The sequence below is a fragment of the Moschus berezovskii genome, chromosome X, assembly GCF_049115385.1.
Source record: "Moschus berezovskii isolate FMDL1 chromosome X, NW_MosBer_1.0, whole genome shotgun sequence".
Taxonomy (NCBI): Eukaryota; Metazoa; Chordata; class Mammalia; order Artiodactyla; family Moschidae; genus Moschus; species Moschus berezovskii.
The window spans coordinates 70,663,601-70,685,461 of NC_142488.1; the positions used below are offsets into that span (position 1 = coordinate 70,663,601).

General features: G+C 38.3%; 1 protein-coding gene across 1 annotated transcript in view; it reads left to right on the forward strand.

Moving 5' to 3' along the window:
• Positions 1 to 21,861, forward strand: part of LOC129563936 (sodium/hydrogen exchanger 2-like) — a 107,303-nt gene that overhangs the window by 70,463 nt on the left and 14,979 nt on the right. The window contains 2 exon segments of the mRNA XM_088834275.1: positions 11,887 to 11,957; positions 18,838 to 19,002. Coding sequence (XP_088690401.1) covers positions 11,887 to 11,957; positions 18,838 to 19,002 — 236 coding nt within the window.

Consider the following 21,861-nt stretch of genomic DNA (forward strand, 5'->3'; position numbering starts at 1 on the left):
TGATTATAGTCTGGTGTTAATCTCCTGGTTGTACATTATGGAGCATACGACCTTTATCTGAAGATTGGTTACTTTTTTATAATTTAATTAAATCTTTTATCAGTGTCACGTAATAAGAAACTGTCTCAGCAGTATTAGTAAATACTAGACATTAACAAAACTAGAAACTTAATTTAACAATTTACAAAACTTAATATTCCGTGATTTTTCATTATGGAGGTCCTGTAGCCAGGGAGGCTTTAACCCATCAAATAAAAAATGAGGTTTGTCAGGGAGCTTGGAAAAGCCAAGCAGCCATCTTAGATTTCCCATAGCCCTGACTCTGATTTCCAGCTATTGTTTTTTTATTTTCCAATTTAGAAGCAGACTGTTGCCATGGTTTAAGGACATTAGGATGGCACAAGTCTAACAGAGTTTTTGTATAAGCAGAATGAGCTTTTACATGTCTACAAACCCAACAATTGGATTCGTTTCTAAAACTAGCATAGGATCAGGCTTACAGTAGAAAAGCATTTGATTTACATGCAGAGGGCTAAGAAGTCAAGAAAACATTATAAATGATCATACGAATCAGGTCGAACATCTTGGGCAAGCTGTCTACCTCTGATGTCGTCGTCTTCTCATCCTGGTGTAATGTAGTTCCTTCTGAAAAAAGTCCTTCCATCCAGGTTGGAGACAGTCCTTTAAATTATGTCCTTTTTTTTTTTTTTTAAGTCCTGGTTGCATGTCACGAGGCATCTGATCTTCATCCAAAGATAGATCACTGAGATAAGCTTCAGAAACAAACTTAGGGTGTTTAAGAATTCAATTAAATTTTACATTAATATCACATAACAGCAAGGAACTATCCAAGAAATGAGTCTTACTACCGCCATTGGTAGACCACCATTAACAAACTGGGATTTAACATTTATTTCTCCCTAAAATCACCCTCATTTCTACCAAATATAACCAAATTGAGACTTGTTAAAAAAATAGATCTGTTCTCAATAAACTTGACCTGATTATTTATATCACCATAGACACCCCCCCTTTTTTTTTTTTTTTGCTGAAACTTTTATGGAGTCTCAAACTTAACTTTGTTTTCTTTATTTTTATTTTTTCATTGGAGGCTAATTATTTTACAATATTTTATTGGTTGGTTTTGCCATACATTGACATGAATCCGCCCCGGGTGTATATGAGTTCCCCCTCCTGAACCCCCCCACCTCCTTCCTCCCTTTATTCTTCCTCTGGGTCATCCCTGCACACCAGCCCCGTGCATCCTGTAGCATGCATCGACCCTGAACTGGTGATTCGTTTCACATATGACAACATACATGTTTCAATGCCATGCTCCCAAACCAACCCACCCTCACCCTCTCCCACAGAGTCCCAAAGACTGTTCTATACATCTGTGCCTCTATTGCCGTCTCGTATACAGGGTTATCATTTACATCGTTCTAAATTCCATATATATGCATTAGTATACAGTATTGGTGTTTTTCTTTCTGGCTTACTTCACTCTGTATAATAGGCTCCAGTTTTATCCACCTCATTAGAACTGATTCAAATGCATTCTTGTTAATCGCTGAGTAATACTCCATTGTGTATATGTACCAAAGTTTTCTTATCCATTCATCTGCAGATGGACATCTAGGTTGCTTCCATGTCCTGGCTATTATAAACAGTGCTGCAATGAACATTGGAGTACATGTGTCTCTTTCAATTCTGGTTTCCTCGGTGTGTATGCCCAGGAGTGCGATTGCTGGATCATATGGCAGTTCTACTTCCAGTTTTTTGAGGAATCTCCACACTGTTCTCCATAGTGGCTGTATTAGTTTGCATTCCCACCAACAGTGTAAGAGGGTTCCCTTTTCTCCACACCCTCTCCAGCATTTATTGCATGTAACTTTTGGATAGCAGCCATTCTGACTGGTGTGAAATGGTATCTCATTGTGGTTTTGGTTTGCATTTCTCTGATGATGAGGGATGTTGAGCATTTTTTCATGTGTTTGTTAGCCATCTTTATGTCTTCTTTAGAGAAATGTCTGTTTATTTCTTTGGCCCATTTTTTTATTTGGTCATTTATTTTTCTTGAATTGAGCTGCAGGAGCTGCTTGTATATTTTGGAGATTAATCCTTTATCAGTTGCTTCATTTGCTATTATTTTCTCCCATTCTGAAGGTTGTCTTTTCACCTTACTTATAGTTTCCTTTGCTGTGCAGAAGCATTTGATTTTAATTAGGTCCCATTTGTTTATTTTTGCTTTTATTTCCAATATTCTGGGAGGTGGGTCTTGGAGGATCTTGCTGTGATTTATGTCGGAGAGTGTTTTGCCTACGTTCTCCTCTAGGAGTTTTATAGAATCTGGTCTTACATTTAGCTCTCTAATCCATTTTGAGTTTATATTGGTGTATGGTGTTAGGAAGTCTTCTAGGTTCATTCTTTTACAAGTAGCGGACCAGTTTTCCCAGCACCACTTGTTAAAGAGACTGTCTTTTCTCCATTTTATATTCCTGCCTCCTTTGTCAAAGATAAGGTGTCCATAGTTGCGTGGATTTATCTCTGGGCTTTCTATTTTGTTCCATTCATCTATATTTCTGTCTTTATGCCAGTACCATACTCTCTTGATGACTGTGGCTTTGTAATAGAGCCTGAAGTCCGGCAGGTTAATTCGCCCAGTTCCATTCTTCTTCCTCAAGATTGCTTTGGCTATTCGAGGTTTTTTGTATTTCCATACAAATTGTGAGATTATTTGTTCTAGTTCTGTGAAAAATATCGTTGGTAGCTTGATAGGGATTGCATTGAATGTATAAATTACTTTGGGTAGTATACTCATTTTTACAATGTTTATTCTTCCAAACCACGAACATGGCATATTTCTCCATCTATTAGTGTCCTCTTTGATTACTTTCACTAGTGTTTTATAGTTTTCAGTGTACAAGTCTTTTGTTTCCTTACATAGATATATTCCTAAGTATTTAATTCTTTTCGTTGCAACAGTGAATGGAATAGTTTCCTTAATTTCTCTTTCTATTTTCTTAATATTAGTGTATAGGAATGCAAGGGATTTCTGTGTGCTGATTTTATACCCTGTAAATTTACTGTAATCATTGATTAGCTCTAGTAGATTTCTGGTAGAGTCTTTAGGGTTTTCGGTGTAAAGGGTCATGTCATCAGCGAACAGTGAAAGTTTTACTTTTTCTTTTCCAATTTGTATTCCTTTTATGTCTTTTTCTGCTTAGACTGCTGTAGCCAAAACTTCCAGAACTATGTTGAATAGTAGTGGTGAGAGTGGGCACCATTGTCTTGTTCCTGACTTTAAGGGAAATGCTTTCAGTTTTTCACCATTGAGGATGATGTTTGCTGTGGGTTTGTCATATATAGCTTTAATTATGTTGAGGTATGTCCCTTCTATTCCCACTTTCTGGAGGGTTTTTATCATAAATGGATGTTGAATTTTATCGAAGGCTTTCTTTACATCTATTGAGATAATCATATGATTTTTATTTTTCAGTTTGTTAATGTGGTGTTTTACATTGATTGATTTGCGGATATTGAAGAATCCTTGCATTTGCATGCCTGGGATAAAGCCCACTTGGTCATGATGTATGATCTTCTTAATGTGTTGTTGGATTCTGATTGCTAGAATTTTGTTAAGGATTTTTGCATCTATGTTCATCAGTGATATTGGCCTGTAGTGTTTTTTTTTTGTGTGTGTGTGATATTTACCAGGTTTTCGGATTAGGGTGATGGTGGCCTCATAGAATGAGTTTGGAAGTTTCCCTTCCTCAGCAATTTTCTGGAAGAGTTTGAGTAGAATAGGTGTTATCTCTTCTCTAAATTTTTGGTAGAATTCAGCTGTGAATCCATCTGGACCTGGGCTTTTGTTTGCTTGAAGATTTCGGATTACAGCCTCTAGTTCCATGCTGGTGATGGGTCTCTTCAGATTTTCTATATCTTCCTGGTTCAGTTTTGGAAAGATGTACTTTTCCAGGAATTTGTCCATTTCTTCCAGGTTATTCATTTTATTGCCATATAATTGCTGATAGTATTCTCTAATAATCCTTTGTATTTCTGCGTTGTTGGTTGTGATCTCTCCATTTTCATTTCTAATTTTATTGATTTGGTTTTTCTCCCTTTGCTTCTTGATGAGTCTGGCTAGTGGTTTGTCAATTTTATTTACCTTCTCAAAGAACCAACTTTTAGCTTTGTTGATTTTTGCTATGGTCTCTTTTGTTTCTTTTGCATTTATCTCTGCCCTAATTTATACGATTTCTTTCCTTCTACTGACCCTGGGCTTCTTCATTTCCTCCTTTTCTAGTTGCTTTAGATGTAGAGTTAGGTTATTTAGTTGACTTTTTTCTTGTTTCTTGAGGTGTGCCTGTATTGCTATGAACTTCCCCCTTAGCTCTGCTTATACAGTGTCCCAGAGGTTTTGGGTTGTTGTGTTTTCATTTTCATTCATTTCTATGTATATTTTGATTTCTCTTTTGATTTCTTCTATGATTTGTTCATTATTCAGCAGTGTGTTGTTCAGCCTCCATATATTGGCATTTTTAATAATTTTTCTCCCATAATTGAGATCTAATCTTACTGCATTGTGGTCAGAAAAGATGCTTGGAATGATTTCAATTTTTTTTGAATTTACCAAGGCTAGATTTATGGCCCAGGATGTGATCTATCCTGGAAAATGTTCCATGTGCGCTTGAGAAAAAGGTGAAATTCATTGTTTTGGGGTGAAATGTCCTATAGATATCTATTAGGTCTAACTGGTCTATTGTATCATTTAAAGTTTGTGTTTCCTTGTTAATTTTCTGTTTAGTTGATCTATCCATAGATGTAAGTGGGGTATTAAAATCTCCTACTATTATTGCAGTGTTTTAATTTCCCCTTTCATACTTGTTAGTAATTATCTTACATATTGCAGTGCTCCTATGTTGGGTGCATAAATATTTATAATTGTTATATCTTCTTGGATTGATCCTTTGATCTTTATGTAGTTTCCTTCTTTGTCTCTTTTCACAGCCTTTGTTTTAAAGTCTATTTTATCTCATATGAGTATTGCTACTTTATTTTGGTCTCTATTTGCATGGAATATCTTTTTCAAGCCCCTCACTTTCAGTCTGTATGTGTCCCTCGTATTGAGGTGGGTCTCTTGTAGACAACATATATGGGGGTCTTGTTTTTGTATCCATTCAGCCAGCCTTTGTCTTTTGGTTGGGGCATTCAACCCATTTACATTTAAGGTAATTATTTATAAGTATGATCCTGTAGCCATTTTCTTTATTGCTTTGGGTTCGAGTTTAGCACCCTTTCTTTGTTTCCTCTCTAGAGAAGATCCTTTAGCATTTGTTGGAGAGCTGGTTTGGTGATGCTGAATTCTCTCAGCTTTTGCTTGTCTGTAAAGCTTTTGATTTCTCCTTCATATTTGAGTGAGATCCTTGCTGGGTACAGTAATCTGGGCTGTAGGTTATTTTCTTTCATCACTTCAAGTATATCTTGCCATTCCCTCCTGGCCTGAAGTGTTTCTGCTGAAAGATCAGCTGTTATCCTTATGGGAATCCCCTTGTGTGTTATTTGTTGCTTTTCCCTTGCTGCTTTTAATATTTGTTCTTTGTGTTTGATCTTTGTTAATTTGATTAATATGTGCCTTGGAGTATTTCGCCTTGTGTTTATCCTGTTGGGGACTCTCTGGGTTTCTTGGACTTGGGTGATTATTTCTTTCCCCATTTTAGGGAAGTTTTCAACTATTATCTCCTCAAGTATTCTCTCATTGTGTTTCTTTTTGTCTTCTTCTTCTGGGACTCCTATGATTCCAATGTTGAATCATTTAACATTGTCCCAGAGGTCTCTAATATTGTCCTCATTTCTTTTAATTCATTTTTCTTTTTTCCTCTCTGTTTCATTTATTTCTACAATTCTATCTTCTAACTCGCTTATCTTGACTTCTGCCTCTGTTATTCTACTGTTTGTTCCCTCCAGAGTGTTTCTGATCTCATCTATTGCATTATTCATTGTATATTGACTCTTTTTTGTTTCCTCTAATTCCTTATTAAACCTTTCTTCCATCTTCTCAATCCTTTTCTCCAGTTTATTTATCTGTAACTCCATTTTGCTTTCAAGATTTTGAATCATTTCAAAATCAAAATTGGAAATTCTTTATCAGGTCGATTCCCTGTATCTTCCTCTTTTGTTTGTGTTGGTGGGCATTTATCTTGTTCCTTTACTTGCTGGGTATTTCTCTGCCTCTTCATCTTATATTGCTTTGCGCGGGGTGGCCTTTCCCTCTTCTGGCCGTTTGTGGAGTTCTCGTTATTATGTAGTATCCTCGCTGTGTGTCTGGTTGGACGGGTGATTTGTCAAGGTTCCCTGTTAGGGATAGTTGTGTCGGTGTTCTGGTGGGTGGATCTGGATTTCTTCTCTCTGGAGTGCAATGTAGTGTCCAGTAAAGGGTTATGAGATGTCAGTGGGTTTGGAGTGACTTTAGGCAGCCTGTATATTGAAACTCAGTGATATTTTCTTGTTTTGCTGGAGAATTTGCATGGTATGTCTTGCTCTGTAACTTGTTGACCCTTGGGTGGTGCTTGGTTTTAGTGTAGGTATGGAGACGTTTGATGAGTTCCTATTGATTAGTGTTCCCTGGAGTCAGGAATTCTCTGGTGTTCTCAGGATTCGGACTTAAGCCTCTTGCCTCTGGTTTTTTGTCTTATTCTTGGAGTAGCCTCTAGACTACTGTATCTGTGATTTCCAAGGTGGTTCCCTCTGTTTTAGCTTCTGTTTGCTGGTCTCTTCAGTGTCTAATTTCCGCACTGATACTAGGGGGTGGGTGGACACTTTTTAAGGCTCAGTTGTTCAGTCCTGTTCTTGGAAGGGAGGAAAGTGCAGACAACTATCTCTGACGTCTGTGGGGAGTGCTCGCAGCGTCTCGGCCACACTGGGTTTGCCCCCACTCACAGCGCACGTGCTGTCCCAGTCTACACTACACAGGCTCTTAGTTTCTCTGCTGGGAACTGTCCGAGGCCAGCGCTGGGTTGTATGCACTTCCCAGGTCTGAGCGGCTCAAGTTCAGGTTCTCGGGTACTCCACAAAGTCGCAAACTAGGTTGGGCCTGCGTTTTGTGCTTTCCCTGGTCTGAGCAGCTCAGGTGACTAGGTGTTTGGCGAGCACGGTTGTTGTGACTTATTGCCTCCCCAGTCCCTGCCACTCGGTTTTCTGGGTGTACAACTGGCGTACCTTCTCAGGCAGATATCGACCGGCCCGAGCCCAGGAAGTCTTGATTAGCAACGAAGTCTGCCTGCAGTTTGGTATTGGATGCCTTTCTGGGTCCTCAATTGCCCCCTCCAGCTCTGGCTGCCCTCCCTTGCCTGTCTTGGCGGGGGATGGGGGATGGGCCGACCGCAGCCGGCTCGCTCTGCTCAGTCCTTTGTTCTGTGAGTGGGGCTGGTGGAGTCTTAGGTTAGAGCTCTCCGCCTTTTCACGGGGAAACTATCCCAGTCTGCTTTGCTATCCCCAGTTCTCTCAGATTGTTCTCGCGGCATTCAAGCCCAGTCCTCTCTCTAAGCAGTTCAGCCGGCTCCTCCCTGCCCAGCCCCCTCTTGCTAATGGCGTATGCAGGCATCTGCGCTGCTTCTCCGCTGGGAGTTACGGTTTGGTGGGTAATCTGTGGGTTTTAATTATTTATTTCTTTTTTCCTCCCTGTTATGTGGCCCTCTGAGGTTCCAAGGCTCACCACGGATTCGCCAGTGAGAGTGTTTCCTGGTGTTCAGAAACTTCTCTTTTTAAAGCCTCCCTTCCCGGGATGGAACTCTGTCCTTACTTCTTTTGTCTCTCTTTTTATCTTTTATGTTTTTTCCAACCTCCTTTCGAAGACAATGGGCTGCTTTTCTGGGTGCCTGATGTCCTCTGCCAGCATTCATAAGTTGTTTTGTGGACTTTACTCTGCGTTCAAATGTTCTCTTGATGAATTTGTTGGGGAGAGAGTGGTCTCGCCATCCTATTTCTCCGCCATCTTGTTCCTTCCTCCTAGATCTTCTTATAATTGAATTTCTCTAATAAAAGAAGATGTGATTTTCTGAATAGGTATTTGTTATATTGGGCTTCCTAGGTGGCTCAGTGGGTAAAGAATCTGCCTGCAATGTAGGAGATTCAGAAGATGTGTGTTCAATCCCTCGGTTGGGAAAGTCCCCTGGAGGAGGGCATGGCAACCCACTACAGTATTCTGCCTGGAGAATACCATGGACTGAGAAGCCTGGTGGGCGCCTGTTCATAGGATTCGGACACAATAGAAGTGATTGAGCACACGTGCATGCACTCATTTTTTATATTCTAACAATCTGTAATTTGAAAATCAATCAATCCATTCTTTTGGTAAGTGATAAGAACAATGAAAGTCTGAATATTAGCATTTGCTCTTGAGAGGGTAACAGGTAGGAAAGCTAGAGATCTCCAAGTGACAGGAGGAAATAAACTTCAAGTGAAAGTGAAAGTCGCTCAGTCATCTCCAACTCTTTGCGACCCCATAGACTATACATTTCACGGAATTCTTCAGGCCAGAATACTGTAGTGGGTAGCCTGTGCCCTTCTCCAGGAGATCTTCCCAATCCAGAGATTGAACCATGATCTCCCACATTGCAGGGGGATTTTTTACCAGCTGAGCCACCAGGGAAGCCCAGTGGCAGACATTTTTTCCTTCTTTACACAAAAATTAAAAGAGGCTTTTTAAATTCTGTGTTGAAGACACCTGGTTCTTCCTTGAGCTAACCAATGTATTTTCCTTATGGAAATGTTTTTCTTAAGCTATGTTAACGAAACTATACATTCGCTTTGGAATTTGCCTTTCTTCAAAATGGTTCTGCCTAAGACCTTTTCTTTTCTCAAACCTTGGGCTGATAATGGCTCAACAAACCAGTATTCATGTCAATTGTTTTATGGCCAGGGGATGACTTGGTACCATCCTTTCTCAAAAATGCATATTGTGGTAGAGGGGCCTGGTGAAACTCCCTCAGCTTTGCAGCGTCTCTCTTATCTGATTAATAACTTTCTAACAACCATAAAACACTTCGCTTAAAACTAACAATGGGGCACTATTTCTGTTCCTTTCTGATATCCATGTCAGAAGTTTTCCCTATTTCTGCTATGCTTTAATAAAACTTTGCTGCACGAATAGCTCCAAGTAGTCAACCTCATCTCTGACCCCCGATAGAAATCCTCTCCTCTGGAGCTCATGAATTCTGATGTAACACAAAGCTTGCAGCAGCAACCTTTAACTCTGTTACTATCTGGCTTTCCACATTATCTTAGGAAAGTCTTTTAACCTTTTTGTGCACTTGGCTTCCTAATCAGTAAATTTGAATGGCTGTTTTCACGATCTCTGAAGGCCTATCCAGGTTGAATAACCTACGAATTATGTTTTTTTAGTGTAAATTATAAGTGTTTTGGGTTTGTTTAACATATTAATTCATAATACTAGACTAAATTATCCAGTAGCTGAGTTGATTTTTTGTTCGATATTATAAAGCAATTGTTTACAAACTGACCTGTGCAACCCTTATGTAGTTGGAAAATTTTTCTTGGGATATTTTTAACTTTGGTGGAGTTTTTTATATACCACCAAAGATTGAGAAAGCTAAAAATTTCCATATTCAAATTGCAAAATATACTCTTTGACATAGAGTTTCAAAATTACCCAGAGTTTAGACAAAAATGCCTTATTTCAACATTAGAAATAAGGAGAAGATCAGAGAAATTTAAAGATGTGAACTCTATCACTTGGTTTTGTCTTATTGAAATAGAATTTGCTTTTTGCTTATCTTGGATGGGCTTTTATAGAATGTATCAATAGGAATATTGAAATATAGAGAATAATAAGAATGCTATCAAGATATTCTTATTTTTATTAATATGGAAAAATTTTGGGAATTTTAGTCAAATGGAAGGGATAGTTTGTCTACCTTACCTCTAACTTCAATATGGCACAGATCATAATTTTCTGGGATACATTTTCTGAACATATAATGGCTTTTTATATGTAAAATACATGTTTTATTAATAATTATGTGCCTAAAAGGGCTTCCTGGTGGCCCTAGTGGTAAAGAACCCACCTGCCAATGCAGGAGACATAAGAGACATGGGTTCAATCCATGGGGTGGGAAGATCCCCTGGAGAAGGGAATGACAAGTCACTACAGTATTCTTGCCTGGAGAATCCAATGGACAGAGGAGCCTGATGGACTATGGTCCATAGGGTTGCAAAGAGTTGGACACGACTGAAGCTACTTAGCTTGCATTCATGTGCCTAAGAACATGTACAGATAAGCATGATTAGCTCAATTGATTACATTCTTTCAAATTTTAATAGCTAATTGCCCAAGTTATAAAATAAGCATATTGATAATTTTATTATAATTGAAAGACTTTTTTAGGTTATTTTTAGGGAAAATCATATCTTTCCTGTGTTATTCCTACCATATGGGTCAGTTTTAATGACTGTGTAATATATATTATATTGATAAGACATAATATAGCCAATTTATAGGACCAAGTCAAATTTTATTTCCTTTTTCAACTTTTTATTTTAAAGATGTCAAGTGTACAGATTCCAAACATAGTTCAATGAATATGTATATACCCTTTACCTTGACTCTCTGTTACATTTGCCATATTTGTTTTACCACTCTCTATCTACATATTAGTGTCATTTGCTACATATTAATGTCATTTGCTACATATTAGTGTCATTTGCTGAATGGTTTGAAATTAGGTTGCAGACATCCTGATTATTCACTTCTAAATGTTTCAGCATGTATTAATATTTTTAAGTAAAAGGACATTCTAGTACACAGTCACAACTGTTTATCAAATTCAGAAAGTTTAACAATAGTGTTATTTAATTTAATACCATATTCAAAATTTTTCCAAATGTCCCAATATTTTATAGTATTTTTCTCCTCATCTAGGATCATGCATTGCATTTAGTTGTCATATCTTTTCAGTTACCTTTAATCTAACACTGTTTTTCAATTTTTGTTACTTTTCATGACACTGGCAGTTTTGAAAAGTTCATGAAGATACTTTGTATCAATAGAATATCACTCAAGTTGGGTTTATTATTTCTTCATAAATATATTCAGTTTATTTTTTGTGATGTTATGTCAAATTAAACTTTTAATCTTAGCACTTTAAGTCCTTTGTTAACTGCTTTCTTTCCCCACCCTTGATCTACATCTATCCAACCTTCTTTTTTCATAAATCTCTTATAAAGTTCCTTATTTTCTCCCATATATGTTACCCATGATGTCCCCATTACAAAGAATGATTTATTTTTTCCATATGTAACACCATTTCTCCTAGGGCAAGCTCACACTGTATATTTTAATATAAGCCTTCTCTAAATTCATCTTTTTCTATTTCTTTACTAAATATTCCTTTTCTTGCTGCATTTATACATATACACATGCCAAGTTTAAACTGAATTATCATGTATGTGCTTTGATCTTGCCTCTCCAGTTTGGTTATATATCCTTCAGAAGCAAGAATTATGCCTTTTACATCTTTTATTTCTTTCAATTTACCAGACCTAGACTGTGGTAATGGAATGAATTTATCATATGATACTGATTAATATGTGCATTTCCAATTTTAAATGCAGTGTCTCTAATGCTTATGCTAGAATTATTGCAAACATTCTTATTTATAAATATAGATGCTCCTTTTTATGCTTACCCTGAACAGAGTTTAGGATTAAACAAACAAGCAACTCAGATGAAATCAATAATTTTGAAGATGGTTTTGAGAGATCCTTTTATTTAGCATTAACCACGACTGAAATGACTTAGCAGCAGCAGCAGCAACCAAGTTCCTCATGTATACTATGTATTTAGACATATATTTTGTTTTATTTCAGTTCTTTGATCATTTGCTGGCTGGCATAGAAGATATATCAGGACACTGGGGACAATATTACTGGAAAGACAAGTGAGAATTTGCCGAAAGTATGCTTGTGTACATGCATAGAAAAATGGAAATGAGCTTGTATACCTTTCTGTATGTTTCTGTTGGGAATAGTTGAGATTTACTCACTCACATGTTTAAAAAGTGATGACAGCTAAAGAAACAAAGATCTTTCTTTTTCTTATCATGAAGGATATGACCAACCCTAAGTCCAGACCTTAAAACTAAATCAGTTCAGTTCAGTTCAGTCGCTCAGTCGTGTCCAACTCTCCGCGACCCCATGAATCACAGCAGGCCAGGCCTCCCTGTCCATCACCAACTCCCGGAGTACACTCAAACTCATGTCCACAGAGTCGGTGATGCCATCCAGCCATCTCATTCTCGGTCGTCCCCTTCTCCTCCCGCCCCCAACCTTTCCCAGCATCAGAGTCTTTTCCAGTGAGTCAGCTCGTCGAATGAGGTGGCCAAAGTATTGCAGTTTCAGCTTTAGCATCAGTCCCTCCAATGAACATCCAGGATTGATCTCCTTTAGAATGGACTGGTTGGATCTCCTTGCAGTATAAGGGACTCTCAAGAGTCTTCTCCAACACCACAGTTCAAAAGCATCGATTCTTCGGAGATCAGCTTTCTTCCCAGTCCAGCTCTCACATCCATACATGACCATGGGAAAAACCATTGCCTTGACTAGACGGACCTTGGTTGGCAAAGTAATGTCTCTGCTTTTTAATATACTATCAAGGTTGGTCATAACTTTCCTTCCAAGGAGCAAGCGTCTTTTAATTTCATGGCTGCAATCAGCATCTGCAGTGATTTTGGAGCCCAAAAAAACAAAGTCTGACACAGTTTCCACTGTTTTTCCATCTATCTCCCATGAAGTGATGGGACCAGATGCCATGATCTTTGTTTTCTGAATGTTGAGCTTCAAGCCAACCTTTTCACTCTCCTCTTTCACTTTCATCAAGAGGCTTTTGAGTTCCTCTTCACTTTCTGCCATAAGGGTAGTGTCATCTGCATATCTGAGGTGATTGATATTTCTCCCAGCAATCTTGATTCCAGCTTGTGCTTCTTCCAGCCCAGCGTTCCTCATGATGTACTCTGCATATAAGTTAAATAAGCAAGGTGACAATATACAACCTTGACGTACACCTTTTCCAATTTGAAACCAGTCTGTTGTTCCATGTCCAGTTCTAACTGTTGCTTCCTGACCTGCATACAGGTTTCTCAAGAGGCAGGTCAGGTGGTCCGGGATTCACATCTCTTTCAGAATGTTCCACAGTTTATTGTGATCCACACAGTCAAAGGCTTTGGCATAGTCAATGAAGCAGAAATAGATGTTTTTCTGAAACTCTCTTGCTTTCTCCATGATCCAGCGGATGTTGGCAATTTGATCTCTGGTGCCTCTGCCTTTTCTAAAACCTGCTTGAACATCTGGGAGTTCACGGTTTACATACTGCTGAAGCCTGGCTTGGAGAATTTTGAGCATGACTTTACTAGCGTGTGAGATGAGTGCAATTGTGCGGTAGTTTGAGCATTCTTTGGCATTGCCTTTCTTTGGGATTGGAATGAAGACTGACCTCTTCCAGTCCTGTGGCCACTGCTGAGTTTTCCAAATCTGCTGGCATATTGAGTGCAGCACTTTCACGGCATCATCTTTCAAGACTTGAAATAGCTCAACTGGAATTCCATCACCTCCATTAGCTTTGTTCGTAGTGATGCTTTCTAAGGCCCACTTGACTTCACATTCCAAGATGTCTGGCTCTAGGTCAGTGATCACATTATCGTGACTATCTTGGTCGTGAAGATCTTTTTTGTACAGTTCTTCTGTGTATTCCTGCCACCTCTTCTTAATATCTTCTGCTTCTGTTAGGTCCATACCATTTCTGTCCTTTATCGAGCCCATCTTTGCATGAAATGTTCCCTTGGAATCTCTAATTTTCTTGAAGAGGTCTCTTGTTTTTCCTATCCTGTTGTTTTCCTCTATTTCTTTGCATTGATCACTGAGGAAGTTTTTCTTATCTCTCCTTGCTATTCTTTGGAACTCTGCATTCAGATGCTTATATCTTTCCTTTTCTCCCTTGCTTTTCGCCTCTCTTCTTTTCACAGCTATTTGTAAGGCCTCCTCAGACAGCCATTTCACTCTTTTGCATTTCTTTTCCATGGGGATCGTCTTGGTCCCTGTCTCCTGTACAATGTCACGAACCTCCATCCAGAGTTCATCAGGCACTCTATCAATCAGATCTAGTCCCTCAAATCTATTTCTCACTTCCACTGTATAATCATAAGGGATTTGATTGAGGTCATATCTGAATGGTCTAGTGGTTTTCCCTACTTTCTTCAAGTCTGAACTTCGCAATAAGGAGTTCATGATCTGAGCCAGAGTCAGCTCCTGGTCTTGTTTTTGCTACCTGTATACAGCTTCTCCATCTTTGGTTGCAAAGAATATAATCAATCTGATTTCGGTGTTGACCATCTGGTGATGTCCATGTGTAGAGTCTTCTCTTGTGTTGTTGGAAGAGGGTGTTTGCTATGACCAGTGCATTCTCTTGACAAAACTCTATTAGCCTTTGCCCTGCTTCATTCCGTGCTCCAAGGCCAAATTTGCCAGTTACTCCAGGTGTTTCTTGACTTCCTACTTTTGCATTCCAGTCCCCTATAATGAAAAGGACATCTTTTTTGGGTGTTAGTTCTAAAAGGTCTTGTAGGTCTTCATAGAACCGATTAACTTCGGCTTCTTCAGCATAGTGTGCATAAAATTCTCAGACCTTCCTGGGGTAGGGGGGTATTATGCACAGTTCCAAAGAAAGTGATTTTACATCAAATCATGTTACTATCCTATATAAAGTTTCAAATGGTATGGACCTAACAGAAGCAGAAGATATTAAGAAGAGGTGGCAGGAATACACAGAAGAACTGTACAAAAAAGATCTTCACGACCAAGATAGTCACGATAATGTGATCACTGACCTAGAGCCAGACATCTTGGAATGTGAAGTCAAGTGGGCCTTAGAAAGCATCACTACGAACAAAGCTAGTGGTGGTGATGGAATTCCAGTTGAGCTATTTCAAGTCTTGAAAGATGATGCTGTGAAAGTGCTGCACTCAATATGCCAGCAGATTTGGAAAACTCAGCAGTGGCCACAGGACTGGAAGAGGTCAGTCTTCATTCCAATCCCAAAGAAAGGCAATGCCAAAGAATGCTCAAACTACCGCACAATTGCACTCATCTCACACGCTAGTAAAGTCATGCTCAAAATTCTCCAAGCCAGGCTTCAGCAGTATGTAAACCGTGAACTCCCAGATGTTCAAGCAGGTTTTAGAAAAGGCAGAGGCGCCAGAGATCAAATTGCCAACATCCGCTGGATCATGGAGAAAGCAAGAGAGTTTCAGAAAAACATCTATTTCTGCTTCATTGACTATGCCAAAGCCTTTGACTGTGTGGATCACAATAAACTGTGGAACATTCTGAAAGAGATGGGAATCCCAGACCACCTGACCTGCCTCTTGAGAAACCTGTATGCAGGTCAGGAAGCAACAGTTAAAACCGGTCATGGAACAACAGACTGGTTCCAAATAGGAAAAGGAGTGCGTCAAGGTTGTATATTGTCACCTTGCTTATTTAACTTATATGCAGAGTACATCATGAGGAACGCTGGGCTGGAAGAAGCACAAGCTGGAATCAAGATTGCTGGGAGAAATATCAATAACCTCAGGTATGCAGATGACACTACCCTTATGGCAGAAAGTGAAGAGGAACTCAAAAGCCTCTTGATGAAAGTGAAAGAGGAGAGTGAAAAGGTTGGCTTGAAGCTCAACATTCAGAAAACAAAGATCATGGCATCTGGTCCCATCACTTCATGGGAAATAGATGGAAAAACAGTGGAAACAGTGTCAGACTTTGTTTTTTTGGGCTCCAAAATCACTGCAGATGCTGATTGCAGCCATGAAATTAAAAGACGCTTGCTCCTTGGAAGGAAAGTTATGACCAACCTTGATAGTATATTAAAAAGCAGAGACATTACTTTGCCGACCAAGGTCCGTCTAGTCAAGGCAATGGTTTTTCCCGTGGTCATGTATGGATGTGAGAGTTGGACTGTGAAGAAAGCTGATCGCCGAAGAATCGATGCTTTTGAACTGTGGTGTTGGAGAAGACTCTTGAGAGTCCCTTATACTGCAAGGAGATCCAACCAGTCCATTCTAAAGGAGATCAGTCCTGGATGTTCATTGGAGGGACTGATGCTAAAGCTGAAGCTCCAATACTTTGGCCACCTCATGAGACGAGTTGACTCACTGGAAAAGACTCTGATGCTGGGAAAGGTTGGGGGCGGGAGGAGAAGGGGACGACGGAGAATGAGATGGCTGGATGGCATCACCGACTCTGTGGACATGAGTTTGAGTGTACTCCGGGAGTTGGTGATGGACAGGGAGGCCTGGCGTGCTGTGATTCATGGGGTCGCGGAGAGTCGGACACGACTGAGCGACTGAACTGAACTGAACTGAACTGAACTGAATATCTTGTTGCTTAAAACGTATCCAAACTTTTTACCTCAGTTTATAATTCTAACTACTGTTAGCTTCCTTCCACGTCTAGTTCTGTTCTCTCTGCCATATACCATACTGCAGGCATGTCTTTACTAACACATTAAGATCAGCATATTGTTACCTTGAAACCTTTGTGTAATGTACCTGTTGCCTGAAATTCTCTTCTACTTGATCTTTGCATGCCTAGTACCTTCATGTCATTTAAGCCTTGGCTAAAATTTCATTCCTCAAAGAGTTAGTCCCTTAATATTCATTCTCTATTGTATCATTGCACTGTAATTATTTGGTATTTTAATGTTTTTTTCTTTATTAAATGATATTTTATTTTAATTTAAAAATATAATTCATATAAAATATATCATTCTTATAAGTTTCCCTCAAACTAAAATATAAGTGGCAAAAGTATAGAGACCTTGTTTGCATTGTTAAGTTCTATAACTGCAGCACTTAGAAAAGTTCCTTCTACATAATAGGTGTGCATGTGTGCATGCTAAGTCGCTTCAGTCCTGTCCAACTCTTTGCAACCCTATGAACTGTAACCCGCCAGGCTCCTCTGTCCATTGGATTCTTCAGGAAAGAATACTGGAGTGAGCTGCTGTGCCCTCCTCCAGGGTATCTTCCTGACCCACGGGTCGAACCCATGTCTCTTATGTCTCCTGCATTGGCAGGCAGGTCCTTTACTTGTAGCGCCACCTGGGAAACCCTACATAATAGGTACCCAATAAATATTTTTAAATAAAGAAGTGAATGACTGAGTGAATTATAAAAGGAATACTTTTAATGCTGATATTAAATCTAGTCTGAGATTTTAAATCCAAATATTTAAACTATTCTAAATTAGGACCTATTCGCAAGTACCCTGGTAGCAACACATATTAAAATTTCCTGCTTCAGCCTAGATTCCTTGCACGAACTGTGTAAAAAACCAAATACGGTTTTAGCAGCAAACAAGAGAAATTTTAATAGTGTTCATCCTCAAAGAAAGTTAATTCTAAACTCTGATAAGGAAAGATTCATTTACCCTTCTTATAAATACAAAGGATCTAACAAAAATCATTTTTTCCATGTTTGATTTGGATTCATGTTTTTGATCATAGAGAAAGGATGTAAACCGTGATAAACCATGATTGGGACTTGTTTGTGTGTGTTAGTCCCTCAGTCGTGTCCAACTCCTTGCAACCTCATGGACTGTAGCCCACCAGGCTCCTCTGTCCGTGGGAATTCTCCAGGCAAGAATACTGGAGTGGATTGCCATTCCCTTTTCCAGGGGATCTTCCTGACCGAGAGATCAAGACTGGATCTCCCGCACTGGAGGTAGATTCTTTACCATATGAATTACCAGGGAAGCCCCTACACCTACTGTCCTGCCTTTTCTAATAATTCAAACAGCCTAGCACATTTTTTTCTTTTTACAATAAGCAGTTTGAGCTAATTACCTGGCTCTCTGTTTAAGTATGTTCTATGTGTTTTTATGCAGTGACTTTTGTTGGCAGAAGAGCTACACACACACTTCGAAGACTTTATTCTTACACAGATTGGGGTCATCTCCTTTCCTTCTCCCTTTGCTTTCACCTATTGTATACAAATATCCTCCTCCTCTAAAGTAGAATCTCTACCATGCCCATAAATTTCTGGGTCCAATTTTTTCATTGGCAAAAATTGCTATTTATCATTCTAAAGTTTTGTTTTTCTGATATTGCCATCTACTGTCTTCCTGAGTAAATTTCATGTTGAGACTAGAGTCAAGGTGGCTTTAAAGTCCTGGAGAATCAGAAAGTGACTTTAAAATATGTAAACATTTAAAAAAGAAGTAGACCTCAGGAAAGCATTCAAGATTGTGGTGAATTATTTTTAATATGAACTTATTGCCTATAAATCTATATTTAGCTGGTATTTTCACTCAGGTGTTGTGAAACGGTAGTTTAACATGGTTTATTTTTCATTTTGTGAGTTTAAATTCAGGTTCCTTAAGCAAATATTTAACTGTGGTGTTCCATTCCTTTTCCCAGTCATTGAAATAAACTATATTTCAGCTGCCTTCTCTGAAATATAGACCCTATGTGGCCAATACTTCTGTCTTTGGTGTAAATATTTTTTCTTCATAAGTCTACATTTCCCTTGGCTTGATTGACATTAGTGGGATAAACCTAAAGCTACAATTTCTTAATAAAGACATTTGAAATTAGAATTTATCAGTTTTTTTCTTCTCTTTACACCATAAAATAATTTTTCCATTTAAACAAGTTACATATGAAATAGGCAGTGGGTGAACCAGTTATGGGACCTTCTAACTATAGTTTAAAAATTCCTGAAAATAAATGACACTAATTTCCTGGAATTTTTATTTTATTTACTTCTCGAACAGATTGGAGCATTTGAACAGCAAGTATCTGCAGAAGATTTTGCTCAGAGAATATGATCAGTCCAGATCAAGCATTGTGCTTCTTTATGAAAAGCTTGAAAGAAAACATGCCATTGAGCTAGCAGAAACAGGCCAGTTAATACACACACCATCTAGTACATCTTTACTGTAAGTGTGTGCATGTGTGCAGTGCATGCATATGTTTATGCATGTGTGTGTCTGGGTTTTCATTGGTTTAGTGAGATATCACACAAAAATCACAGAATTATTAAAAGTTTTATCCCTTTAAAGTACAATCATCTTTCCTTGCATCACTTCCTGGGAAAATATGAAGAAGAACTCAAATAAAATTGAGGATGTTTGAGTAGCACAGGCTGCATTGTTTAGCAAACAGTGGTGAACAAAGCTTAATGGAACAAATTGTCTATCAAACTTCAGCTTCTAAGAGTTTAGAAATGTTGTCTATCTTTAAGAAATACATGTTTGCATTTTTATTTCATTTAAAGACTCATGTTGGGTACCATTAGCTTTTCTTGATTAAGGACTGAACTAAGTGTTAAAAGGTGTTTAGTTTTTCTTTTATCTTTTGCTGCAGAAAATAAATAGACAGAAATATAATTGGGGGATTTCTTTGCTGTAGGTCTTTAAGCAATTGTTAGGAGAGAATAGATAGATCTTGAAAAGGGAAAATAAAACAAAAGGAAAGAAATAAGGAAAGAAAATTATGTTACTATGAATAATTATTAACTGTATTTGGTGTTTGAGTAGGAATTGATGTTTTCCTGCATCATGAAATTTTGAGGAAGGGGGAAGTTCTTTTATTAATTTTTTTTATAGATTTTTAAGATCCTTCAAGAATAATTTGTTTTAACAGGTATGAAGCAACTGTAGTTGCATATTCAGTCTAGGACAAAAGGATTAACTACCTTACCATAAGACCCATCATTCTTAATCAGCAAGTTCAGATTTGACAGGAATGTGTTTCACCATTGGATAGTTCATTCCTCTATTTTACATTCGGAAGTTGAGGCCTCAATGTTTAGCCATTGTTTAATAGTAATTGGCTAGAATACTATTATAGCCCTTAGATATGCATGGCATGTACTGACATGGAACTATATCCAGAACATATTATTGATTAGAATTAGAATACTGAAAAATAAATATGTAGCATGATCACTTTTATAGAAAATATAACTTATATACTTGTATCTGTATGTGTGCATAAAAATTCTAAAAATGTATACACCAAGTGTTAATTGTAGTTTTATCTAAGTAATGAGATTGCTTGATTTATGTGTTATTCTCTATATTGTTGTATATTTTTGGTTATGCATACATTAATTTTAGGAAAAAAACCTTAAATCCATTGAGGAAAGGAAATAGTAAAAATCAAAAGCAAAACAGTACTTAAGGCCAAAAAAAGATTCCAAACTCCACAGTGTAAAAATGGGAGTCCTCTGGGTGCCAAACAGTTGACCAAAGTTAAGCGATGTTTTTCTCGACAAGAAGTTAGCAAATAAACACTGGAATAGGATATCAAAATATAGTACAAAGTAATTTTTATTTTCAAAGATTATTAATTAGAATATAACAACTTTTTTCGTTATTGAGTTTATGACTTGCCTTTTTAAAGTGAACTGCACCAGATGACGAACAGAAGTATTTTCTGTTATAAAGTATAACTGCTATTGTCTCAGCTGAATCTTCTGTCTTAAATAGAGGTGGCTGGCTATGGGGAGGGAAAGGTAGATGGGTAACACTTTTTATACCATAGACTCTTGAATAGATCAGGCTTTGGACATATTTAGAAATATTAATATTTTTCTTTTAAGCCAGGTACAAATAGCCAAAACACAATTAAGAGCAAAACATAAATTTGATGTATTTGAAGAGTATACATAGCAATTCTGATTAACTCAGGACTCTAAGTGTGAATTCTATTTTATGTAAATCACACAAATAGGCTCACATCATTGTCTGAAATTACCTCAGAAATAATGACATTTCCCTTTGAAATAGTAATATAAATCTGGCATTAATATTAAGATAAGAAGCATGCAAACTATTTAGTACTTTATAAAAATTTACTAAAGATAATGTATTTCAGAATTTGAATGGAGACTAAAGCTTCAATTGCATAATTGTTATAAAAATATTGCAAGTTTGTTTATATAGGAGTAGTCAATTCAATTATTGTTAGATGGTTCAGTTCAGTTCAGTTCAGTCGCTCAGTCGTGTCCGACTCTCGGCGACCCCATGAACCACAGCACGCCAGGCCTCCCTGTCCATCACCAACTCCCGGAGTTCACTCAAACTCATGTCCACAGTGTCGGTGATGCCATCCAGCCATCTCATTCTCCGTCGTCCCCTTCTCCTCCCGCCCCCAACTTTTCCCAGCATCAGAGTCTTTTCCAGTGAGTCAACTCGTCGCATGAGGTGGCCAAAGTATTGCAGTTTCAGCTTTAGCATCAGTCCCTCCAATGAACATCCAGGATTGATCTCCTTTAGAATGGACTGGTTGGATCTCCTTGCAGTATAAGGGACTCTCAAGAGTCTTCTCCAACACCACAGTTCAAAAGCATCGATTCTTCGGCGATCAGCTTTCTTCACAGTCCAACTCTCACATCCATACATGACCACGGGAAAAACCATTGCCTTGACTAGACGGACCTTGGTTGGCAAAGTAATGTCTCTGCTTTTTAATATACCATCAAGGTTGGTCATAATTTTCCTTCCAAGGAGCAAGCGTCTTTTAATTTCATGGCTGCAATCAGCATCTGCAGTGATTTTGGAGCCCAAAAAAACAAAGTCTGACACTGTTTCCACTGTTTTTCCATCTATTTCCCATGAAGTGATGGGACCAGATGCCATGATCTTTGTTTTCTGAATGTTGAGCTTCAAACCAACCTTTTCACTCTCCTCTTTCACTTTCATCAAGAGGCTTTTGAGTTCCTCTTCACTTTCTGCCATAAGGGTGGTGTCATCTGCATATCTGAGGTTATTGATATTTCTCCCAGCAATCTT